At 35.5% G+C, this 20,189-nt stretch overlaps 2 protein-coding genes and 1 long non-coding RNA gene across 6 annotated transcripts; 2 read left to right on the forward strand and 1 right to left on the reverse strand.

The window, feature by feature from the left end:
• On the reverse strand, positions 1 to 2,005 carry LOC147531726 (uncharacterized). Of its 2 annotated transcripts, none has more exons than XR_015228318.1 (3): positions 1,399 to 2,005; positions 487 to 755; positions 1 to 377 (listed from the first exon to the last, which is right to left on the reverse strand). It is a non-coding gene; the product is annotated as an uncharacterized LOC147531726 (long non-coding RNA). The 2 variants fall into 2 exon arrangements; XR_015228319.1 differs by having other exon boundaries at positions 487 to 770.
• Positions 2,006 to 7,824: 5,819 nt separating this feature from the next.
• Positions 7,825 to 9,322, forward strand: LOC147531727 (Nucleotide-diphospho-sugar transferases superfamily protein). Its single transcript, XM_086649045.1, has one exon. It carries the CDS (start codon positions 8,106 to 8,108, stop codon positions 9,180 to 9,182), a length of 1,077 nt encoding a protein of 358 aa, XP_086505171.1. The 5' UTR covers positions 7,825 to 8,105; the 3' UTR covers positions 9,183 to 9,322.
• Positions 9,323 to 13,913: 4,591 nt separating this feature from the next.
• Positions 13,914 to 19,921, forward strand: LOC147531728 (uncharacterized). Of its 3 annotated transcripts, XM_086648917.1 has the most exons (4): positions 13,993 to 14,349; positions 14,484 to 14,724; positions 15,800 to 16,636; positions 16,734 to 19,921. In XM_086648917.1, exons 1-4 carry the CDS (start codon positions 14,257 to 14,259, stop codon positions 16,748 to 16,750), a joined length of 1,188 nt encoding a protein of 395 aa, XP_086505043.1. In that variant the 5' UTR covers positions 13,993 to 14,256; the 3' UTR covers positions 16,751 to 19,921. The 3 variants fall into 3 exon arrangements, with proteins under 3 accessions (XP_086505044.1, XP_086505043.1, XP_086505042.1); XM_086648918.1 differs by lacking the exon at positions 15,800 to 16,636 and having other exon boundaries at positions 13,914 to 14,349; positions 19,336 to 19,921; XM_086648916.1 differs by having other exon boundaries at positions 15,800 to 16,751.
• The last annotated feature ends 268 nt before the right edge of the window (positions 19,922 to 20,189 follow it).

The following is a 20,189-nucleotide window of genomic DNA, read 5'->3' on the forward strand; positions in this document are numbered from 1 at the left end:
TACATATCAAACAAAGAGCTAACAACAAATACATTTTTATCCGAACCCGTATTCGTAATCAAAGAATGGATTTGTTTTCCATTTTGAAGTATTGCAAGACTCCCACAAGCACTCAAAATACAAGCAAATGTGTAATACTAGCAAATGTGTAATCTGTTGGATATAATCTGTCTTTATGCATTTCGACAAAAAGCCTTACGGCATCTTCACCTAATAAGTTATGAGAATACCCAACAATCATGGAGTTCACAAGAATACTCTCTCTCTCTCTAAAGTCTCATTGAAAAGCAATCTAGCCCAAATAATTTTTCCGTGTTTCGAATAACAACCCGAAGTTCAAGATTCAGACTGAGGACAAGCACTCCAACTTTCATAACCTGAAAAGCAATCATGGAGTTCACCTAATAAGAGAACTACTTACAAAACTATTTTGTTCAAACCCAAGTTTCATAACCCATTTTGTTAACTAATAAGAGAACTACTTACAGAAATATTTTGTTCGAACCCAAGTTTCACAACCTGAACATGAAGCAATTAAACTTCCTGTGGAGCAAATTTCATACTGAGTACAAGTACTTTTTTTTTTTGTTAAGAGTACTGAGTACAAGTACTTACTACACTTGTAAAAGTGAAAGAATCAGGTTAATATTTGTCTCCATCACTGTTTTCAACAAAACCATATCTTCCTTTCCTCTTTCATTTTGAGCAAACCCAGAGATAACTGAAGTTATGGCACTTGATCATGATCTCTAACTCTGTAAAAGACATTCCTTGCATCAACCATTAGTTCACATTTAGCATATAAATCAAAAGTGCACTATTTAAAACCATTGTTAATATTAAACATTAGTGAAGGATTAAAGCACCATTAGCAAAATTTATGTTCTTACATCTTGAGAGGACAAATAGTGAAATAGAACAAGTCTAACATCAAAAAATTTACTTGCTAAAACAAAATTGAAACCCTAAAATCTTCCATTTGTAATACATTATGGTTTAAAGTTTTTTGGTTGCTGCCCCTTCTTCCTTCTTGTTATGTTTCTTAGCATACCACTTCTAATCATCCTCAAATGAACTCATATTACAATAAAAAAATTGAATTGAGAAACTGGCATAACCTAGAAAACTCCAAGTAATTTCAGAAAATCTATTTTATCATAAAGTAATATAAGTTCGTAGTTCCGCGCAAATTCCCTTACAAAGGAAAACAATTTCTTAATGGAAGTGAGAAATTGAACAGAATCCACTTCAGATAAACTAACTTAATTGACTTCTAGAGAGAGAGAGAAAGAGAAACCAATCTTTTTCATCTGTAAAAATGAAACTACCCAACTATAAACAACTAATTCAGTCAATACCCATAATGGAGAACATATAAGAAGTCACAAAATTAATTACCAAAAATTTTAATGGGAGCTTCAAGCTTTAATAGATTAGGTTGCTGCAAAAGCACGCCCTTAGAGACCAAAAAAAGTTGCCCAATCTTTAATTCTGAAAGTTGGACTTTTTCCCAAGTTTGCCTCCGAGAATTGTAATGGAGAAGTTCGATTCAAATTCACCAGATTGGACGAATTCGGTTCTTTAGATTTGAGAAGGAATATCGATTAAAGCATAAACAAAAACGTCGCCACCAATGGTTCTCTCGTGAACATCATCTCTAAAATCACCACTGGATCTCACCATCTATAGCTTTCTCTCTCTAGCATCTGATCTTCCTTTTAGCTCTCTCACAATGGAAACCTTGAATCGTTCTTCTTTATCTAATCTTCAGATCTGCACAGACAAAGAACCCAAGAATCGGGTTTGTAGAGAGAGAAATTAAATTTTAATAAGCAAGGGTATTTTGGAGATAAAAAATATATAAATTGACCTGATGGCTAATTTCTCATATTATCATAAACTTTATGTATCATTTGCTATAATATTTTGACAACTTTTGATTAATAAGAGAAGATGATGGTTTTTTTGATTATTATGATAATTTTTTGAACTCAACTAGTCATTTTCCCTTCCGTTTTCTCCTACGGACTCGTCTCGACCTCTACTTTTCAACCACGCACTGACCTTGGCCAAATTTCCAGAATGTCCTTGCCTCCAAATGACCAAAATACCCTTCATGCATCTTTTCCTCGTTTTTAACCGTTTTTCACACCTAACTCTCCAAAAGACACCTAATCAAGAAAACCAACCATTTTATTATAATAAAGACTCGAAACGAACTAACTCGACTAAATTAAACGACTCTGATGGGACATTTTCATGACCCATCAGATACTCATCTCACAAAAGAAATATGCAGGAGATATTCTAAAGCGTTTCAAGATGGAAACGTGTAATTCCATCAAAACTCCTGTTGAAGCAAGGTTGCAATTGGACAAAAATGGCAATGGTGAGTATATTAATCCAACTTTTTATCGAAGTTTAGTTGGCAGTCTGCGTTACCTGACTTCTACTAGACCAGATATAGCTTTTGGAGTTGGTCTTATTAGTAGATTTATGGAGAGACCCAGTCAAGATCATCTACAAGCTGCTAAGCGAATATTGAGGTATATAAAAGGTACTCAAGGGCATGGTATATTTTATAAATTTGTTGATAATTATGAGCTTGTCGGGTACACCGATAGCGACTGGGCAGGTGATATTGAAGATAGAAAAAGTACTTCTGGTTTTCTTTTTCACATAGGATCAGGAGTTACTTCTTGGTCATCGAAAAAACAAGAAGTTATTGCTCTTTCTACTGCTGAAGCAGAGTATATGGCAACTGCCTCCACTGCTTGTCAAGCTGTTTGGCTAAGGCGCATATTAGAGACGCTCAATCAAGAGCAAGTAAGGCCTACAATTATATTGTGCGATAACAAGTCAGCAATTTCTTTGACAAAAGATCCAGTTTTTCACGGGAGAAGTAAGCATATAGATATTAAATATCATTACATACGTGAGCTTGTCAAAGAAAAAGAGATAGTTGTGGACTTCTGCAAATCAGAAGACCAGATCGCCGACATTCTCACTAAGCCTTTGAAAGCTGAGACCTTCCACAATCTCAAGAAGATGATGGGAGTGTGTGATTATGAGAGTTTGAGTTTAAGGGAGGCTATTGGAACCTAAACTCAAACTGGTTAGCCTAAAGTCAAAAATAGTCGAGTCATTATTTGTTTCAGTTTGAATAAGTCCAATTCTGTTATTTTACTTAGTCAATTGGATTGAGTCTTAGTTGCTGATTTGTAGGAGTTTTCTTAGTGTTCAGTTGAGTCTTTAGCATCTATAAATAGGTGACTAGCCATGTTTATTTATTATCGAATCAAGAGTAATAAAAAGAGTTCTTTGCTTCAGTTTTACTGTGTTCTTTTCTCTATTCAGTTTCATCTTTTCTGAGATTGAGTTTTACTTTTAATTTCAACAAAGACCTGGATGTACTATCTCTCACTCAAATCTCCTCGATATCAAATACCCAAATACTAAACACAAAATTGAGTTGAAAGATTTGAATTTTTCCAACAAAACCTGCATCAATTGATTGAAAAAAAATAGATACAATTTTCAGAAATTCTTTAAACTCACCTCAACGTAAAGATCTTAGTTGTTTCAGGATGAGAATACAAGAAGAAGAAGAAGAAGAAGAAATAAGATGCTCCTGCATCATTTCCTAGTTCCTGCTTCAAGGTCTTCCAATCAAACACCTAACCACCCACATAAGGAATTAGATTTCTTCATGGATTTGGGTTGAAGAAGATGAAATTTTTTGATTATAGTAAATATGAGTTACCTGAAGAATATCAATTAATCTCCTTTATAGATTTTCATCTCCTCAACATTTAGAGAGAGAAATGAGAGAGAGAGAAAAATAAACTTAGGAATTGAAGGTGGGTCATTGCTAATGTTGTTGATCTAGGGTTTTTTGTGGTGATAATGGAAGAAGGATTTAGGAAAAAAATTTGCAGATGAAATTATCTGCAATCCTACCGATGAAAATACTATTTTAGGGGAAAAAATCCCTTTCGTAAGGAAGAAGAAGAAGTTCGGTTTAAACATACAGGGTCAGCTCGCGGGTCAGTCAGTACTCGGGTTGAGTTAAGTTGTGGGTCATTTTAAGTAAAGGGTAAAATAGTATTTTCATCTCCATTTATTTTTGAAACGTTATATTTAACTTTCTTTTAGAAAAAGGGAGTCCAAAGTGCAACTCTGGAAAAAGGGAGTCCAAACAGCAAGTCAATAATGCGAAAGGGGGTTCAAACCACAAATCTCCCTTATCAACATCAGAATCATCATCATTTGATGAAGAATACAAACCTGAAGTTAGGTTTTGTCAAGTCAAGAAGAAGAAGAAGATTTGAAGAAGAATTTAGAGAAGGTAAACAATAACCTCCATAGATCGACCACCCACGATGTGAGTGTGGCGGGTAGAAATGGTAAGTGCATGTAACATTTCCCTTAGAAATTTCTTACATTAAATTGGGCATCCAAGTTATGACCCCTATTGTTTCTCTAAGCACCCCAACTTTAAGGGTGGGCACAAATGAATGGAACCAACCAAATGGGGCACTCCCTTTACTTGTAAGTTACAAGTAATTCATACACTTTTTCAAATAAAAGAAGATTAAAAGAAAAAAAACACAATGTTTCTCGAGCAAGAGCGTTAGCTCAAGTCAAGAATAGTCATGCTCCAAGGTTTCCACTAATACAGAATCTCAAAGAAAACGAGGAAAACATAGCCGATAACATGTTTCTTCCTTGTCTGATGTTGTTGAAAGAAACTCCCTCCTTTGACGTGTTACTCTTTCTATATAATGCTGATTATGATGAAGAAGTTCTAGAGTGGTAATGTCGAAGAAAAAAAATTAAACCTTCACTAATGGAGGAATATTGGACTTAAACGAGTGAGAAAAAGAGAAACAAACAATAAACAAGTGAGTAAAACAGATGTCTTAGATAATCTAGAAAATCTACTGGTCATAAACTAGGGTGTGATCCGGAATTTATACATCAACACTCTTCTCGGGTAAAATAATATTAACATTTGAATAATCAATTAACAATCAAGTCAAGTTTGAGGCAACGCATATTCTCTCCTTTGAATGTCTTTTGAATTGCTCTCCTTTGAATGTCTCAAAAGATACATTTTTCTAAGATACAAAAATACACGAAAAATGAAGACAGGAATTTGGTAGTACATTGTTCACATCTCACCATCACTGTAGTCAGGAAAAGTAACACACTTGAACACTTTGCACTTTGAACACAAGACATATCCCACCTGCATAGAAAAAAGGGGGTTTTCGGTGAGTGTTCATGAACTACTTGACTCTTCATTAGATGCAGGATTAAAACTGTGGTGGGCATTGAGGATGTGTTGTGCATATTTGGAGGGTAGATTTTTTCGCTTGCAACAACAATGCCAGACAAATTCTATGTCAGACAATCCAGTTGAACCTGAGTCCCCATACCCAACAGAAATCGACTAATGGGCTAGGTTGAGTTCTGTTAGTTACGGAAGATAGAGTTGCAACTGGTGAAATTGCACATATTTCCAGTAAGAAAACTTTCTTCGTACATCAAGATGATAACATTTAGGAGAAGGGTCTTGATTAACTAGAAAACATTCAAAGCCGACCTGGTTTTGAAAGTTCTGGAAGTGGGGAACTGACATAGTTAATTCTCCTAAAGAAACAAAAAATGGTGGTGAAGACTGAAGAGTCCATATCGTCAATGCTACAACGGGACAAACAACCAATATAAAATATAATGTAATTTAACGGTATTAAAAAAGTTACAACAAAAAATAAAGATCATTATAATGGCCGTGGAACAACAAACAGTTTTCAAATACTGGTTAGAACCGGTAACGGTAGGTTACCAGAAAAATCTGTTGTTATGATGGTTGATTTTCGAAAACTGAAAGTAACTAATTGTGTTCTACAAGATCCAGCAATATCATTCTTCACTAAATTGAAAGAGACTACTTACAGCTCTGCAAGATGGGCAGCGGCGATATATCCTGTTATTTTGGGCTTTGACATTGGTCTTTTGTCCGTCGCAAAAACTACAAAGGAGCCATCCTTTGCCACTGCATGGTTCACACATGATTCCAGCATCTTCCTGTTAAAGTTAGATAATAATCAGGGATAGTTCATTTGGGAGCAATTTAGACAAAAGAAATGAAACTAAAAACTACAATATGCACTCATTTCAAGTATAACTAACGTAACTAAGTAACACTAACTTCAAATCCGATTCCCAATCATATTTCCCTTAATGTTCTTGACATAAAATGCAGCGAACTGTATAAACAACAGTAATGTTATGATTGTGAAAGAATGAAAAGAAGTAAACCAATTTGACATATGCCCAAAGTAGAAAAACAAGTTCTGCTTTCATGTGTTCAAGGAAGAAAACCTTAAGAGTACTTATTCGTCAGCTTTAATGCTGATAATGTATAACCTACACCAGCAACTTCTATAAATCTGTAGAAACCAAACAACTGATTGCAATAACATGCCAATAAGCGAGAATCCTTGAAACAGATTCGGAATGTCGGAAGTTCTCCAAAACAACTAAAAGTTCATTCCTAATCACTTGTTTAATGTTCCAAATAGATCTTTAATAAACCATATAATAAGTCAATCATGCTCTATTCTATAAAACTAGGAGCTCGTATTCCTAACTGAGGGATTAACAAACATCAAGACTTCCGGTCCAAATAAACACACTAATGTTACCAATATTTCCTAACTTGCTCATGAGTCTTGAAGACTAAAACATATCCTTTTAATAGCCTAATTATGTTTCATGGTGTCCACAAGTCAAGAATGAAAGACTTCAAAATAAACTATGGCATATGTACATAATTCATGAAATTAAACTATATGAACATAATTGTGCTTGAAATACCAGGCTCCACGTAGCAGTAGTGTAACACAATCGACAAGGGGCAGATCAGAAATTTATATATGGGACCTCTATATAAGGCTATAAGCTACTCTAATATATGGGTTGGCCTGGGAAAAGTTAGCAAAGACACACTTATACCTACTAGCCCCTTGTATAGGAACAACTAGTAGGCTATCCCATGGTCGCCTACTAATTGCTTCACCCTTACCTATTAGGACTAAAGAACCTCAATGTCAACTATGAGATACAACATATCTACATTATGCATCAAGCAATACGAGACCTGATCAAACAGCAGTTGAATAATTAAACAATTAGTCTAACCTTTGGTCAAGTGGATCTAGAGCCTAGACCATTTTAGTCAATATATGGGAACTAATCAGACAATGGTTGAGTAAAGAAACTAGCTATTCAGTTCAACTATGAACGAAAAATGATATTAGACTAAACTCAACCATCTATTAACCAATATATTCCAAACGATGAGTTTTATAGAAGCATGGTTTAACCAATATAGAACGTAACGTTAACACGAAATGAACCCATAGAATCTAAATGTTATCTCTGCTATATTCAAGTTTTGAAGATGTGTATAGAATGAACAATAAGATGATCTTGTGTCAAGTAATGTGTCAAAATAATTGTGTTCATTGTCCTTGTAAGTTGTAACTAATTGCAGATAACGAAATTGTTAATACTTATCATCTAAATTGAGAACTTGGGTTTAATTCATATTGCAAATTTCACCTGTTGTTGTACTTGTTGGTTGGGTAAGCAGTTTGTAGAATAGAGAGAAGTCTTCTTCACTGAAAGTGATGACTGAAATTTCAAGAAATTGAGTTTTGTTGTTGTGGGTATAAAAGTAGCCATTAGATATTAGAGAGAGAAACTGATTTACCTATATATAAAAGAGAGAGAGAGACTCTCTTTTCCACTCTCTTCATGAGTGGATAACGAAAACTTACTTTATGAGACAACACCTCACTCTTCCATTAAATACGAATTTGCCATCCATTCAGTACTCCGCGGCTGGACCAAAAATCCATTGCTTCCTGCACAAAGGGCGCATATTAAGGGGTAGCGCACGTTAGCGAACTAGGTTATAGCAAAGTAGCTTCATCTCTTCCATCTTTAAGCAAAAGCTTTAAAAATACCTAGCTAACGGCTCGTTCTCGCCGGAATCTGACACACCTCCGGATTCTGACCCGTTCTAACCGGAGATGGGATACAGAATAGTGGTGATCTTCTTCTTCGTCAGTTTGTTAATTTTTGTATCTTCTGTAGTTTCTCTCTCTTACGATCCATGTGACCTCAAACTCCTACCAGATCCAAAAACCCTAAGGTCCGATCAGATCACCGTCTTAATCAACGGCTATTCCGAGTCTCGCATCCATCTCCTCCGCCGGATCTCAATCGCGTACTCTTCCTTACCGTACGTTGCCGCCGTACTCATCCTCTGGGGAAACCCTAAAACTCCTCTTCAAACTTTAACTCAATTATCTCAAAACCTTACCTCCTATTACGGCGACGCACCGATTTCAATTCTCCGACAATCAACAGATAGTCTAAATTCAAGATTCCTCCCTCGATCATCAATCAGAACTCGTGCTGTTGCGATCTGTGATGATGATATAGAGATCGATTCTAAATCTTTTGAATTTGCTTTCAAAATTTGGGATTCTCATCAAGAAAACCTAATTGGGTTTTTTGCTAGATCTCATGATCTAGATTTATCAAGAAAAACATGGATTTATACTGTTCATCCTGATAAATACTCAATCATGTTAACAAAATTCATGATTTTGAAAACTGATTACCTTTACAAGTACAGTTGTAATGAACAGATGATTCCAATGAGAAATCTGGTTGATCAAATGCAGAATTGTGAAGATATTTTGATGAATTTTGTAGTTGCTGATGAATCAAACTCGGGTCCGATTTTGGTTGAATCGAAAAGACTGAGGGATTATGGAGATGCAAGAAATGAAGAGATAGAATCATCATCATCGTCCCAAGAAGTAGATGGTGGAAAGGGTTTAGAGAGAGAAAGTGTGATGAAGATGAGAGAGAGAGTAAGAAAAGTGGGATTGAGTAGTAGAAGAAGAGAGCATAGGAAGAGAAGAGGGGAATGTATAAGAGAATTTCATAAATCATTAGGGAGAATGCCATTGAAATATAGTTATGGGAAGTTAGTTAATTCCGTTGGTGAACAAGGTCTTTGTTTGAAAGGTGGGAAATTAGTATTTTGTGATGAACAAATTTTGATTCGAAAAAAACAAATCCAATTTGTAAAATAAGTGTATCAACTTTATAATACCATACCAAACCAAGAACAAATACCATATGTATATTAAGAAATAAATAATGTAAGAACTTCTCTTCCGTAAGAGTGTAGTTTTGCTGCAACACTGAAATGAGTATTTTTGTCGTTTCTGAATTCTCTTTACCTAAAAATCAAATCAAAGAATTTTTGAGCTTATAGTCCAAAAAAAAGGGCCTAATATGACATTTAGTTCACTCTAATCCCATTAAGGGTTTGAGAACCAAAATAATATTGTAAATGGATATCTAGTCCATTGGTATACATCTAGAGAGAAAACACAAATCCCTAGAATATATATTAATTCATAATACCTAAGATAACCTTCCGCATATATTATAAGTGATTCACCAACAAAATCCTTGAATATCTTTTTCCATTTTTATCTCCCACATTCCCTCTCCAATCACGTTTCTATTCAAAGTAATGTTAGCTTCATTATCTTCAGTAACGGAAACAATTTATTTTCTCTCACTAAAACTGATTCACTTAATAAATCTCCATTAAATTCAGAAATCTTGTTTCATCTTCATTAGATTGTTGTGCAAACATTCATCCTTTATCAGGTTTGACACTGTGAAATTCATTATAATCACCATTGTTAAGATCTAATATTGTTTCTCATGTTAAATTATCAGATTATGCTGCTCTATTATGGATCATATCAGATTTATGATTCAATTCTATAAGATCTGTTTACTAATTCATTAACTTCTAATGCTGATGTTTATTTTCTCTCTCTAAAATTTTCATAACTATTTTAGATCTTGATGTTTATTCCTTATTCAACGATTCCTTCAAATTTGATATTTTATGTTTGCATTCAATGATAATATCATATTTATTTAGATTTATGTTTAAGCTTCTGTGGTTTATGATATTTCTTCAGATCAGATTTATCCATCCGTACAACTTTGGAACCATGTGATTATCCGTACGATTTCTTATAACAGAATATACAATATAGGTAATGTAAAATACATTCCCATACTTTACTGTACATTACGCAAAAATTTCCAGTAAGTTATTATTACTGAATGATACATATGTGTATTTATCTTACAAATTATACGTACTTTATCAATGATATCAAAAACATTTTACCAAAAGTTCATACAGTATGAAAAATTTATCTAACATTTCTCGTCATTTTTTTCCCAGAACAGTTACCAAAAGTGCACATAAATTATGTATTATTTATTTACCATTACGCATACTTTTCACACAAAACAGTAGCCTTGTTAAGCTTACCAAACTACTCAAAATCTTCATATATTGTCAAAATTTGACAAACATTATACATAATTTACGGAACTGTACATGTAGTTTATAATACAATATATTTTTTTTAATGTATGTGTATTTATGTGTGTAGATTTGATATAACAGATGGAATCTCAAACAGAATCATCAAATCAAAGTAAGTCAACGAAACTAAAACCAGATGGCTCGGATAAAATATTTACTGAAGTTGGTCAGTTGTTTCCTGATGGTGCAAAAGCATTTGGATATGCTCTTCGACAATATAGTGTCACTGTTGTTTGTCCTGCTCAAGACTACAAATGGAGAGTACATGGATGAGCACCATTTTTGAACCAGAGAAGATTTTGTACGTTTTTTTGTAATAGAATGTAAACGATGTGTAATGTAAAAGAAATTATGTGTAATTTATTGAACAAAACCCACATACATTTGATAAACTACGTTGTATACATGAAAAATGATGGTTTACTCGTCTTAAATAACTCATAATTTACGTATTTGTTTCATAATTTGTATTCGATGTGTATTTATGTACGAGTAAAAACAAAAATAAATGCTGCTTTAATGTTCCCAGAAAAATATACTATTTCCAAATCTGAAAGTTAAGTGAGAGAAAGTGATATATATGTTTTGTATATTAACCCCCAAGTCACGTTAAATTGATCCCAGAAAATATACTCTTTCCAAATCTTAAAGTTAAGTGAGAGAAAATTGATTTGGATAGAGAAAAAAATTTACATAGTAAGATGGAGAAAATTGATTTGGTTTCCAAATCTTTAAAGAAGAGAGAGAAAATTGATTTGGAAATCTCCGTGGTGATGGCGTTTTGTTTTGGTTAGGATTTTGGTTTTTGATTGATTCGGATAATAGGAAAGAGAAAATTTGATTTCCAAATCTGTTTAGAGGAGAGAGAAATTATGATTTGTTTCAATCCATTTTTTGCTAATAAATCTCCCAAATCACGCCCAAATATATCTTTCCAAAACGCGCAAAATTTAAACGTGGGACATTGACGGTACTGTGTTTAGAAAGTGAGGGTTTTTATGTTCATAATGTAAAAGGACTAAATATCCATATTTTAGGAAGATTGGATTATAAACCTTTTTTAAACATTATTTTGGTCTATATACCCATGGGCTCAAAATCAAATTGGATATGTTTTGGACATTTTACATAATCGTTTTGAAGGGTTTACTTGGAAAGTTTTATAAACACCTCCCTTGAGACGGTGTTTGATTTTTGCACTTATTAAGTGAAAATGATTTTTGCACATAAGTGCGGGTCGGCATAAGTGAATATCACTTTTTCTTAGTTAATTCCTATTTGGTCGTTGACTTTGTGACCAGCTTCCTTTTTGACTCCCTATTTTTCATAAATTCAAATTTGGCTCATATTTTTCATAAATTCAAATTTGACCCCTTATTTTTCATAAATTCAAATTTGACCCCCTATTTTCATGTAAATGGTAAATACCCTTCCTGATTTCAAAATAAAATATTTAAAAAACATAATTATTTCCACCTCACCTCTCTCTCCCTCCACCTCATCTATTTTTCATGTAAATGGCGTAAATACCCGTTTGATAGCCGTGGCGTGGTAGACACGCCTCAACCACGCCAGGCACGACTTTGAGCCGTGTCGTGTCGTGTCTAGACTACAAAGTTTTGGCACAAAAACGCCCCATAGCAACGACCCAGCCGTTGCTGTGCCGTTTCCGTGGCGGTCCCAACCGTTTCCTTGCCGGGTCGTGGCTAATGGGCCACCTGTTGCCAAACTTAACAAAGGAAAGCACTAAATAATTTTATTAACTATTAATTTTGTCAATAAACAACTACTTTCAACAAAATAACAGTAATATTTTGTAAATTAAATACCCGTTTCTAACGGGTTAGCGTGTCGTGGCGGGTTAAGAACGCCATAGGCCGTGGCGTGTCGTGTTTCCGTTCCTAACGTGCCGCGGTTGACGGGTCTGGGAGCTTAAAATTCCAAACCCGCCACGACCCGCTTGACCTGTGAGATTTTGCGCTAGCGCGTGGTTGTGACGGCCGTTTAATACTTCAACGCGCCACTTGCCGTATTCCAAACATTTTACTCTGATAGAAAAAAAGGCAATCACACTTTGAATAACTTGTGCGTCTCTTTTTGGCGGGGTTTGTGTTGGACTTGAAATTTTTCGCATTGTGACTTGCATATGTACCACCCCTAGAACACCTTACCAAGTTGAATGACCCTTTGCCTTCATTGTTTTTGTTTCTTCCGGGTCTTTTAACTAGGACGAAGAGATTTTTCTTCCCTTTCGTCGTGCACCATTCCACAACTGACTCTCTTGACTCGAAAAACTGTAAAATTAGAGAAATATTTCCGTCAATTCGTACGAATGAAGTATTAAAAAATATACGAAGCGTAAGTAAGAGAAGCATACCCTCTCAGTTATGAAGTGTTCACTAAAGTCAAGAAATTTTCCTCTTAAAGGCATGACCTCGTCTCCACGCGATAATGTTTCTGAGTCAAATTGGGTGCTCTCTAACACAATTTTAAAGGATAAACAAATGAGATCGGAAAAAACAAACCATTCTGATTTTAATTGTACTTTGCCAATTTCGTAGCAAAGTACAAGAAATCAAACCATAATTTCGTGGGAAAACCCCAGAAAAATTAGGAATTTTTAAGGATTTCCCAAGAAATTCTGGGGGATTATACTTCACCCCGATTTTTTGTCATGAAATAGTTTTGTATTCTTCCAAACTACCCAAACGAAAATACTAAATCAAATCGTAAAAGTTATAGTTTTACCTCATCAATGTCATTAATGCTTATTATAGAAACGTCCGGAAAGACTTCTTCTGGTGGAGATTGAGTGGTTTTATCTTCTTCATTCATTTAGAGTTTGATAAAAAAGTAAGAAAGTGGTAGAAACTATAGGTTACTTTTAGTAGCAGTGAATAAATAAGAATAAGACTAAGAAGAAGGAAGAAGAAAGAAGGAAGAAGATGATGAAGAAGACAGTTTAGGTTTTCATATTTTAACTATTAGTTTTGTTAATAGTCCACAAATTACTAACTATTAGTATTTAAGACTTCATGGAGTTGTCCCCTTATTAAATCTAAGTCAACTAAATCAAGCATAGTTGACTCGCACCGGACTAAAAAATAGTTGTCTGTATAAGAAAAACGGTTGTCCGCTTATTGACCACCTTAAAGATGATTTAAACAAACAATGGAGGACGATGTCAGTGGTGGTCGACGAGGGTCTACCAGGCGGTGCCGGATGATGTCTGTGGGGATCGGTGAGATCATGGAAGTATGGATGGGGTTTTAGGATCTCTAGGTTTTGGATTGATAATGAAGAAGAAAATAAGATTGTGGAAGAAATATGGGTTAACAAACTCGCAACTCGCAAGAACTTTTTATAGTCCAACAGACGACGCGCCGCCAATAGAGAGATTAGAGTCCATCTGTTTTGAGGTGCGCCAAGAATAACTACTGGTTGTGCCTATAGACCCACTCTTGTGGAAGTTAATTCTCGAAGATTGTAGAGAAGAAAATATAGTAGCCCCACTCGCTTTCCACTCCTCTCTTCTCCCACACCACACTCCTCTCAGGCTAAAAAAGGACCGGAAGTAAACCCTAGAAAGATAAAAATAAAGATTCTTGTACGATTTTAGACGATTCTTCTAAATTCCTTATCCCATTCGGTTTCGTATCAAATTGGTCTGATTATTCAAGTTTAAGAATTAGGGTTTCATTCACTAATTAGAGGGGGATTGATTACTAAAATTCTCGGAACAAATGGCTGAATACTTCTCGTCGAAGATGAAGAGGAAGGACTATGATTTCTCTGAATTCTCGCTATCATCTCCCGCCAGAAAGATGCGTAAACTGGTATAGAAATTTTCTTCAATTTTATATGAATTTCTTGAATAATCTTCTTAGAGATCTTAAATTAAACTGGACGGTTTCTTCAATTTCTCTGATTTTATTTTTTTCGGTTGTGATTAATTGTTTGAATTTTGAAGGATTCTGAGATTCCAATGACAATGGAGGAAGATGAATTATTAGGAGTTCAATTAGATTCCGGTGAGGTGTCGTCCGAGGAAAGATTGCTTTCCGGGCCAATGGATGAGGCAGTTCTTCTCTCTTCTAATGAAGAGAAGGCTCTTGTTCTTTATAATCCGGTGAATCCGCCATTACTCAAAGCTCCAAGTTCACCAACAATTTCAATCACAGTGAATTCAGAATTTTTTCCTCAGCTTAAGGGTAAGTTTAGATTCTTTTCTCTTTTAATAAAGTTATAAATAAATTGATACGATCAGGAAACCGAAATTACTGACTAGCATGATTAGATCAATGTTCAATTGTTTATGTTACTGTCTTTTAGTTGTTGATGAAAATTCTTTATTTAGAACGGAAGGAAAATAGTTGTTTGTAGTTTGTTTTGCAGAAAGGTAAGACCTTGTTGTGTCTAGGCATTAGATTTGATTAGATGTAGAGTTCCCTGGAATTCTCTTTGTTTGTACTGTTGATATAGACTGTGAACTCTGAAGCCTACTCTGAGCCATCTAGCCGTTATTTCAAACCCATGTACTCGGTTTACTCTATCTCGTTATGTTTTATTTTTGTATGATTTGTCAAGATGACATTAGTGTTGTGACTCATGAGATCAGAATTTGTAAACACTACGAAGAATTTATTTTATTTTATTTTATTTCGTCTACTTCTTAAGATGAAATTTCCGTTTTGAAATGATGTCGGAGATATGCACTATTGTATCTTAGCATATTATATGGCAGTTAGTATATGTACCTTCAACTGCTAATGTGGTGCTTGTGGCCTTGCTCTATAAAAAGAAAAGTTGTTAATGTATATTTGATGTAGGATAGTCTCAATGTGATATTAGGGCTCTTGTTTACGGATGAAAATGCATACTTCATTATAGGTCTTTCACCACTCAGCTCCGTCCAGTTAGTTATTATGCCATTGTATTCGTGTCACTAGGGGGGCATTACCTCTCAAACCTATCCTAATAGATAATATGCTTCTCATGTTCATCCTACTGTTTACTTCAGGACATGCTTGACCGTATTCAAGTTCCATGTACTTAATTAGGATAAAATAGAAACTAGTATATTTAATATACCTCATTCATGTTCAACTATATATAATTAACTAAAGGGGGCTTGCCGGGATTTGAAGTAGAATACGTATTAAGGGCAGTGGGGGGGGGGGGTTTGGAATCACTTTATTCAAAAAGGACAATTTGTCATTGAATAGAATTGTACCAAAACTGTTTTACTAAGATAACAGGTGTTTAAACTTAGCATCTTTCATGTAGAAATGGCAGAAGAAAACGTCTTCAACCTCCCTTCAATCGTTGAGAAGGAAAAGTTGAACGAAAGTAACTTCCTTGATTGGGAGAGGTATCTGAAAATCTTTCTCAGATCTAAATACATGGGAGACGTCCTTGACACCCCATTCCCAGTGTTGAGTGCTACCTCAACAAGTGAGGAAAAAGAGCAAGATAAGACAATCCGAAAAAGGTCGCAAGCTGTAACATGCCTTATGTTGGCAGCCATGGAACCTGCTCTTCAGGAGAGATTTATAGACATGGATGCCTATACAATCATTCGGCAACTGAGGAATATGTTCCAACGAAACCCGCGAATTGAGATGTCCGAGACCTACAAGGCTATTATGAATAGTTGTCTGGAAATAGGAAAACCGGTGGGTCCTTATGTTCTCAATATGATGGGTCTCTTTGAAAACATGAAACGACTTGGATCTCCCTTTAGTCAAGAGCGGGCTACAAATATTATTTTACGCTCACTTCATAGTGGGTTTAATGAATTCAGATTGATCTACTACATGAATAGTATGAATAAAACCTTGGAAGAGTTGTTCAACATGTTAAATTCAGCAGAGCAGTACATTGGGAGCGTTGAATCTAAGAAGAAAGTTCTTATGGTTCAGGAGAGCAAAGAGTTCAAGAAAGTAGGTAAAAAGAAGAAAAAACAATTGGCCGAAAGAAATGGAAAACGAGTTGCTACGTTCAAGACTAAGGGTGTTCCTCCTGACAGTAAATGTTTCTATTGCGATCGCGTGGGGCATTGGAAACGAAACTGCCCTAAGTTTTTGGAGAACAAAAAGAATGAAATTGTGACTTCCGTATTAGGTATCTTTGTTATAAAGTTAATTTAGCAAATACCATTGATTCATACTCATGGAAATTTGATACTGGATGTGGTGCTCAAAACATTTCGAATGTGCAGGAGGCAAAGGGAGCTAGGTACTTTGCTGAAAGGAAGATGAATATGCAAATGGCGAATAAAGCAACGATTGCAGTAGTAGTTGTAGGGATTTGTAGTCTTCCTTTCGACATTGGTTTAGAACTTAGTGATTTTTATCATGTTCTTTTAAATTCTAGAAACATCTGTATATCTATATTAGGCAGAGAAAATTATCATTTAATAAAGAAGAAACGTTATTCTCTAATTAAGATGTTATATATCAATGTTAAATCAACGAATGTTTTCTACGTTACGACCATTAGAGGATGAAATATTAACATTGATACTAGGCTGCTACTGTCAATAGATTCAAACCTACTTATCTCTGGAATTGTAGTTTAGGTCACAGTAACCTAAAGCACATGCAGAAGCTTCGTAAGAATGGACGTCAGGGTTCATGTGATATAGAATCGTATGATACGTGTGTCTTATCTTATGGGCAGGATGTCAGTTACCCTTTAAGGGAAAGGGACGAAGGGCAAGTGAATCATTAGGACTCTAACATACAGATGTGTTCGTACTTATGTGTACACTTTCCAAAGGTAACTACAACTACTTATTTACGTTCACTGGCGACTTTAGTAACATAAGTCAGAATCGGTTAAAATGTTAAAATAGTTTCACAACAAAGTAGAGACCAGCTTGGCAAGATTATAAAGGTCATCGGATCAGATCAGGGCGGTGAGTATTTGAGTCAAGAGTTTGATGACCATCTGAAGAGTTGTTGAATTGTTTTCAGTTCATTGATCGGGGAACCTCAGATGAAAGGTGTGTCTGAAGGGGGATAAGTTAGACATTGTTGGACATGGTTCGATCAATTGATGAGTCTAGGCGTCTTCTAAACATTTTCTGAGAACGTAGTTCAGAAATGGTCGTCTTTACACTAAATTAAAATTTTTCTGAAGTTGTAAAAAAGATGTCATACGAGTCATGGAATAGAAAGGTTCCAAAGTTGTCTATTTTCAAGTCTGGGGTTGTAGAGCTTATGTTGGCGTTTACTAAGAGATAAGCTATAACCCCAAATGAGACAAATGTTTCGTTGTGGGTTATCTAAAAGAAACAAGGGGATACTACTTCTCAACCGACCAGGCAACAACGTAAGTGTTGCTCTTGATGGTGTCTTTTTAGAGAAGGAATTAATGTCCAAGAAGACAAGTGGGAAGAACATAAACACTGGAAAGTTCGATATGAGTAACAAACTGACAATAGACTACCAACGTCAGTGGCAGCGGTCCCTGTCTCTAAATAGACTATAAGTCGGGAAATAGAGGTGGAGTTAGGGGAACTCGATGAGGCTTCCGCACTAGTCGAATTAGGTTCGCGAGAAAACTCTCTCAGAGTTAGATAATGTTTCACCAATTGCGTAAGCCTCATGTAGGTCCCAGAATTTTAAGGATCTTTCTTAGAGGAATGAAGTCCGGTTGTTAGAAGATAATTAGCGTGGAACCTACAAAGAAGCTACGACGAGTCCAAATTCCAAAAAAAATGGCTGAAGCCATGAGATCTGAAATGGAATGCATGTCTGACAATCAAGTTTGGAAATGCATGACTGTATCTGACAATCAAGTTGGACTTGGGATCAAGGAAAGTCTGAAAGGATAACCCCCAGATGAGATGCTAAGTGACAAGGAAATCGAGCTCTGCACTGGATGTCGTTGTATCTAAGCATATTATATGACAGTATATGTACCTTCAACAGCTAATGTGGTGCTTGTGGCAGTGCTTTATAAAAAGAAAAGTTGTTAATGTATATTTGATGTAGGATACTCTCATTATGACATTAGGGCTCTCGTTGCAGGATCAAGGAAAGTCTGAAAGGATAACCCCCAGATGAGATACTAAGTGACAAGGAAATCGAGCTCTGCACTTGATGTCGTTGTATCTAAGCATATTATATGACAGTTAGTATATTATGATATTAGGGCTCTCGTTGCAGGATGAAAATGTTGAGTTCATTATAGGTCTTTTACCACTCAACTACTTCCAATTAGTTAATATGTCATTTTATTCTTGTCATTAATCAGGGCGGGACATTACCTGTCATTTGTGACCCAATAATATAGTATGCTTCTCATCTTCAGCATGTTGTTTACTTTGGGACATGTCGGATTGTATTCAAGTTTCTTGTACTTCATTAGGATAAAGATAGACGCTGATATATTATTATACCTCCTTTATGCTCAACTATATATAGTTTATCTAATGGGGCTTTGGCGGGGTTTGAAGTAGAATACCTATTGTATCCAATTTATTTAGAAGAATGCGAAACTTGGTAAATTAGTAGGTATGTCTGGTGATGAAGGATTATTCCAAATTGCCTCTCCGGGCGGGATTTGAAGTAGAATACCTCTTGTCCACTGTAACAACCTAGTGAGCAACTTGCGATTTTATTATGTGTTGAATATGGCCAGCATTTTTGTCAAATTTAGATACATATATCTATTATGTCATATCCTGAAAGAGTAGTGCTCATTATAGTATATTGATTGCATTAGGCTTTGTGATGAGTAGCTTTTACGGTTTCCTCTTTTCTAATTTTCAATTCTTGATTTCTGAATCGTGCTGATATTCTCCGTGTGTACAGATTTTTGGTACGGAAATCATAACATTTCAAAAGTAATGGAAAACTATGGAGAACATAAATATGAAAGCAAGAACAGCAACAGTGGGTGCTTGGCTGTTGTTCCGTGGGTGCAATCTCAGTTTACTTCAGCCTTAGGGAGTGAGGTAGCAAGTACTTCTAGAACTGGGTCGGTGGAGGCAATGGAGGCAGATGAAGAAGTAGATAACGACGGAATGGATATGGATATGGATGATAATATCGAAACCAATACAGAAGGGGAAAAAAATGTCGACATGTTGCAACAGCAGCAAGAATGGAAGCAACAACACTGTATGAATCCACCACAGTTTCCTCAGAGCACATCTACCCCTATAACATGGTCCTGGAGATAGAAGCAGGTTTAACTCCGACAGTTTCTCTATAAAATGTCAATTGTATAACTTCCACATTTCAATTAGGTTAAAGTTAGGTTTCCCATTTTGAAGGGCTTAGATGAACATGATTGATCTTATATTCGTAAACAGACCTCTAAGGGTTCTTTTAACATTTGTCATCCATGTGTAAATACAAAATTTTCTCAAGTTGTAACAAGTCGATATACTGATTACTTTGCTTCTGATGTTTCCTAGTTCGGAAATGTGCTCCCCCCCTTTCTAGTATCTCTTTGCAGACTGACCTTTCTGTGAAACTATTCTATGCGCACGAATTCAACTCTGGACTTTTACTTGAGCAGAGACTTTTGTCTCAGAATGTCTTGAAGCTTATGGGTCGGAGACTTCATGCTCTGCAGAGGTGCTCGCTTTCCTTCCATGGTCTTCTCCAACTATCATCTTCCTTCAAAACTTGTTTTATAATTTCCAGAGGAGATGACTCAA

This window comes from Eschscholzia californica, unplaced genomic scaffold (assembly GCF_041429995.1).
Source record: "Eschscholzia californica isolate CP2 unplaced genomic scaffold, dmEscCali1.0.p SCAF_6, whole genome shotgun sequence".
Classification (NCBI taxonomy): Eukaryota; Viridiplantae; Streptophyta; class Magnoliopsida; order Ranunculales; family Papaveraceae; genus Eschscholzia; species Eschscholzia californica.

What these genes read in the sequence shown, in the direction of transcription:
- LOC147531728 (XM_086648916.1), top strand. Translation starts at nt 14,257, where the DNA reads ATGGCTGAATACTTCTCGTCGAAGATGAAGAGGAAGGACTATGATTTC. An exon ending in CCAGAAAGATGCGTAAACTG is followed by an intron (nt 14,350 to 14,483) that starts GTATAGAAATTT and finishes TGAATTTTGAAG; the next exon opens with GATTCTGAGATTCCAATGAC. An exon ending in ATTTTTTCCTCAGCTTAAGG is followed by an intron (nt 14,725 to 15,799) that starts GTAAGTTTAGAT and finishes TCTTTCATGTAG; the next exon opens with AAATGGCAGAAGAAAACGTC.
- LOC147531727 (XM_086649045.1), top strand. Translation starts at nt 8,106, where the DNA reads ATGGGATACAGAATAGTGGTGATCTTCTTCTTCGTCAGTTTGTTAATT.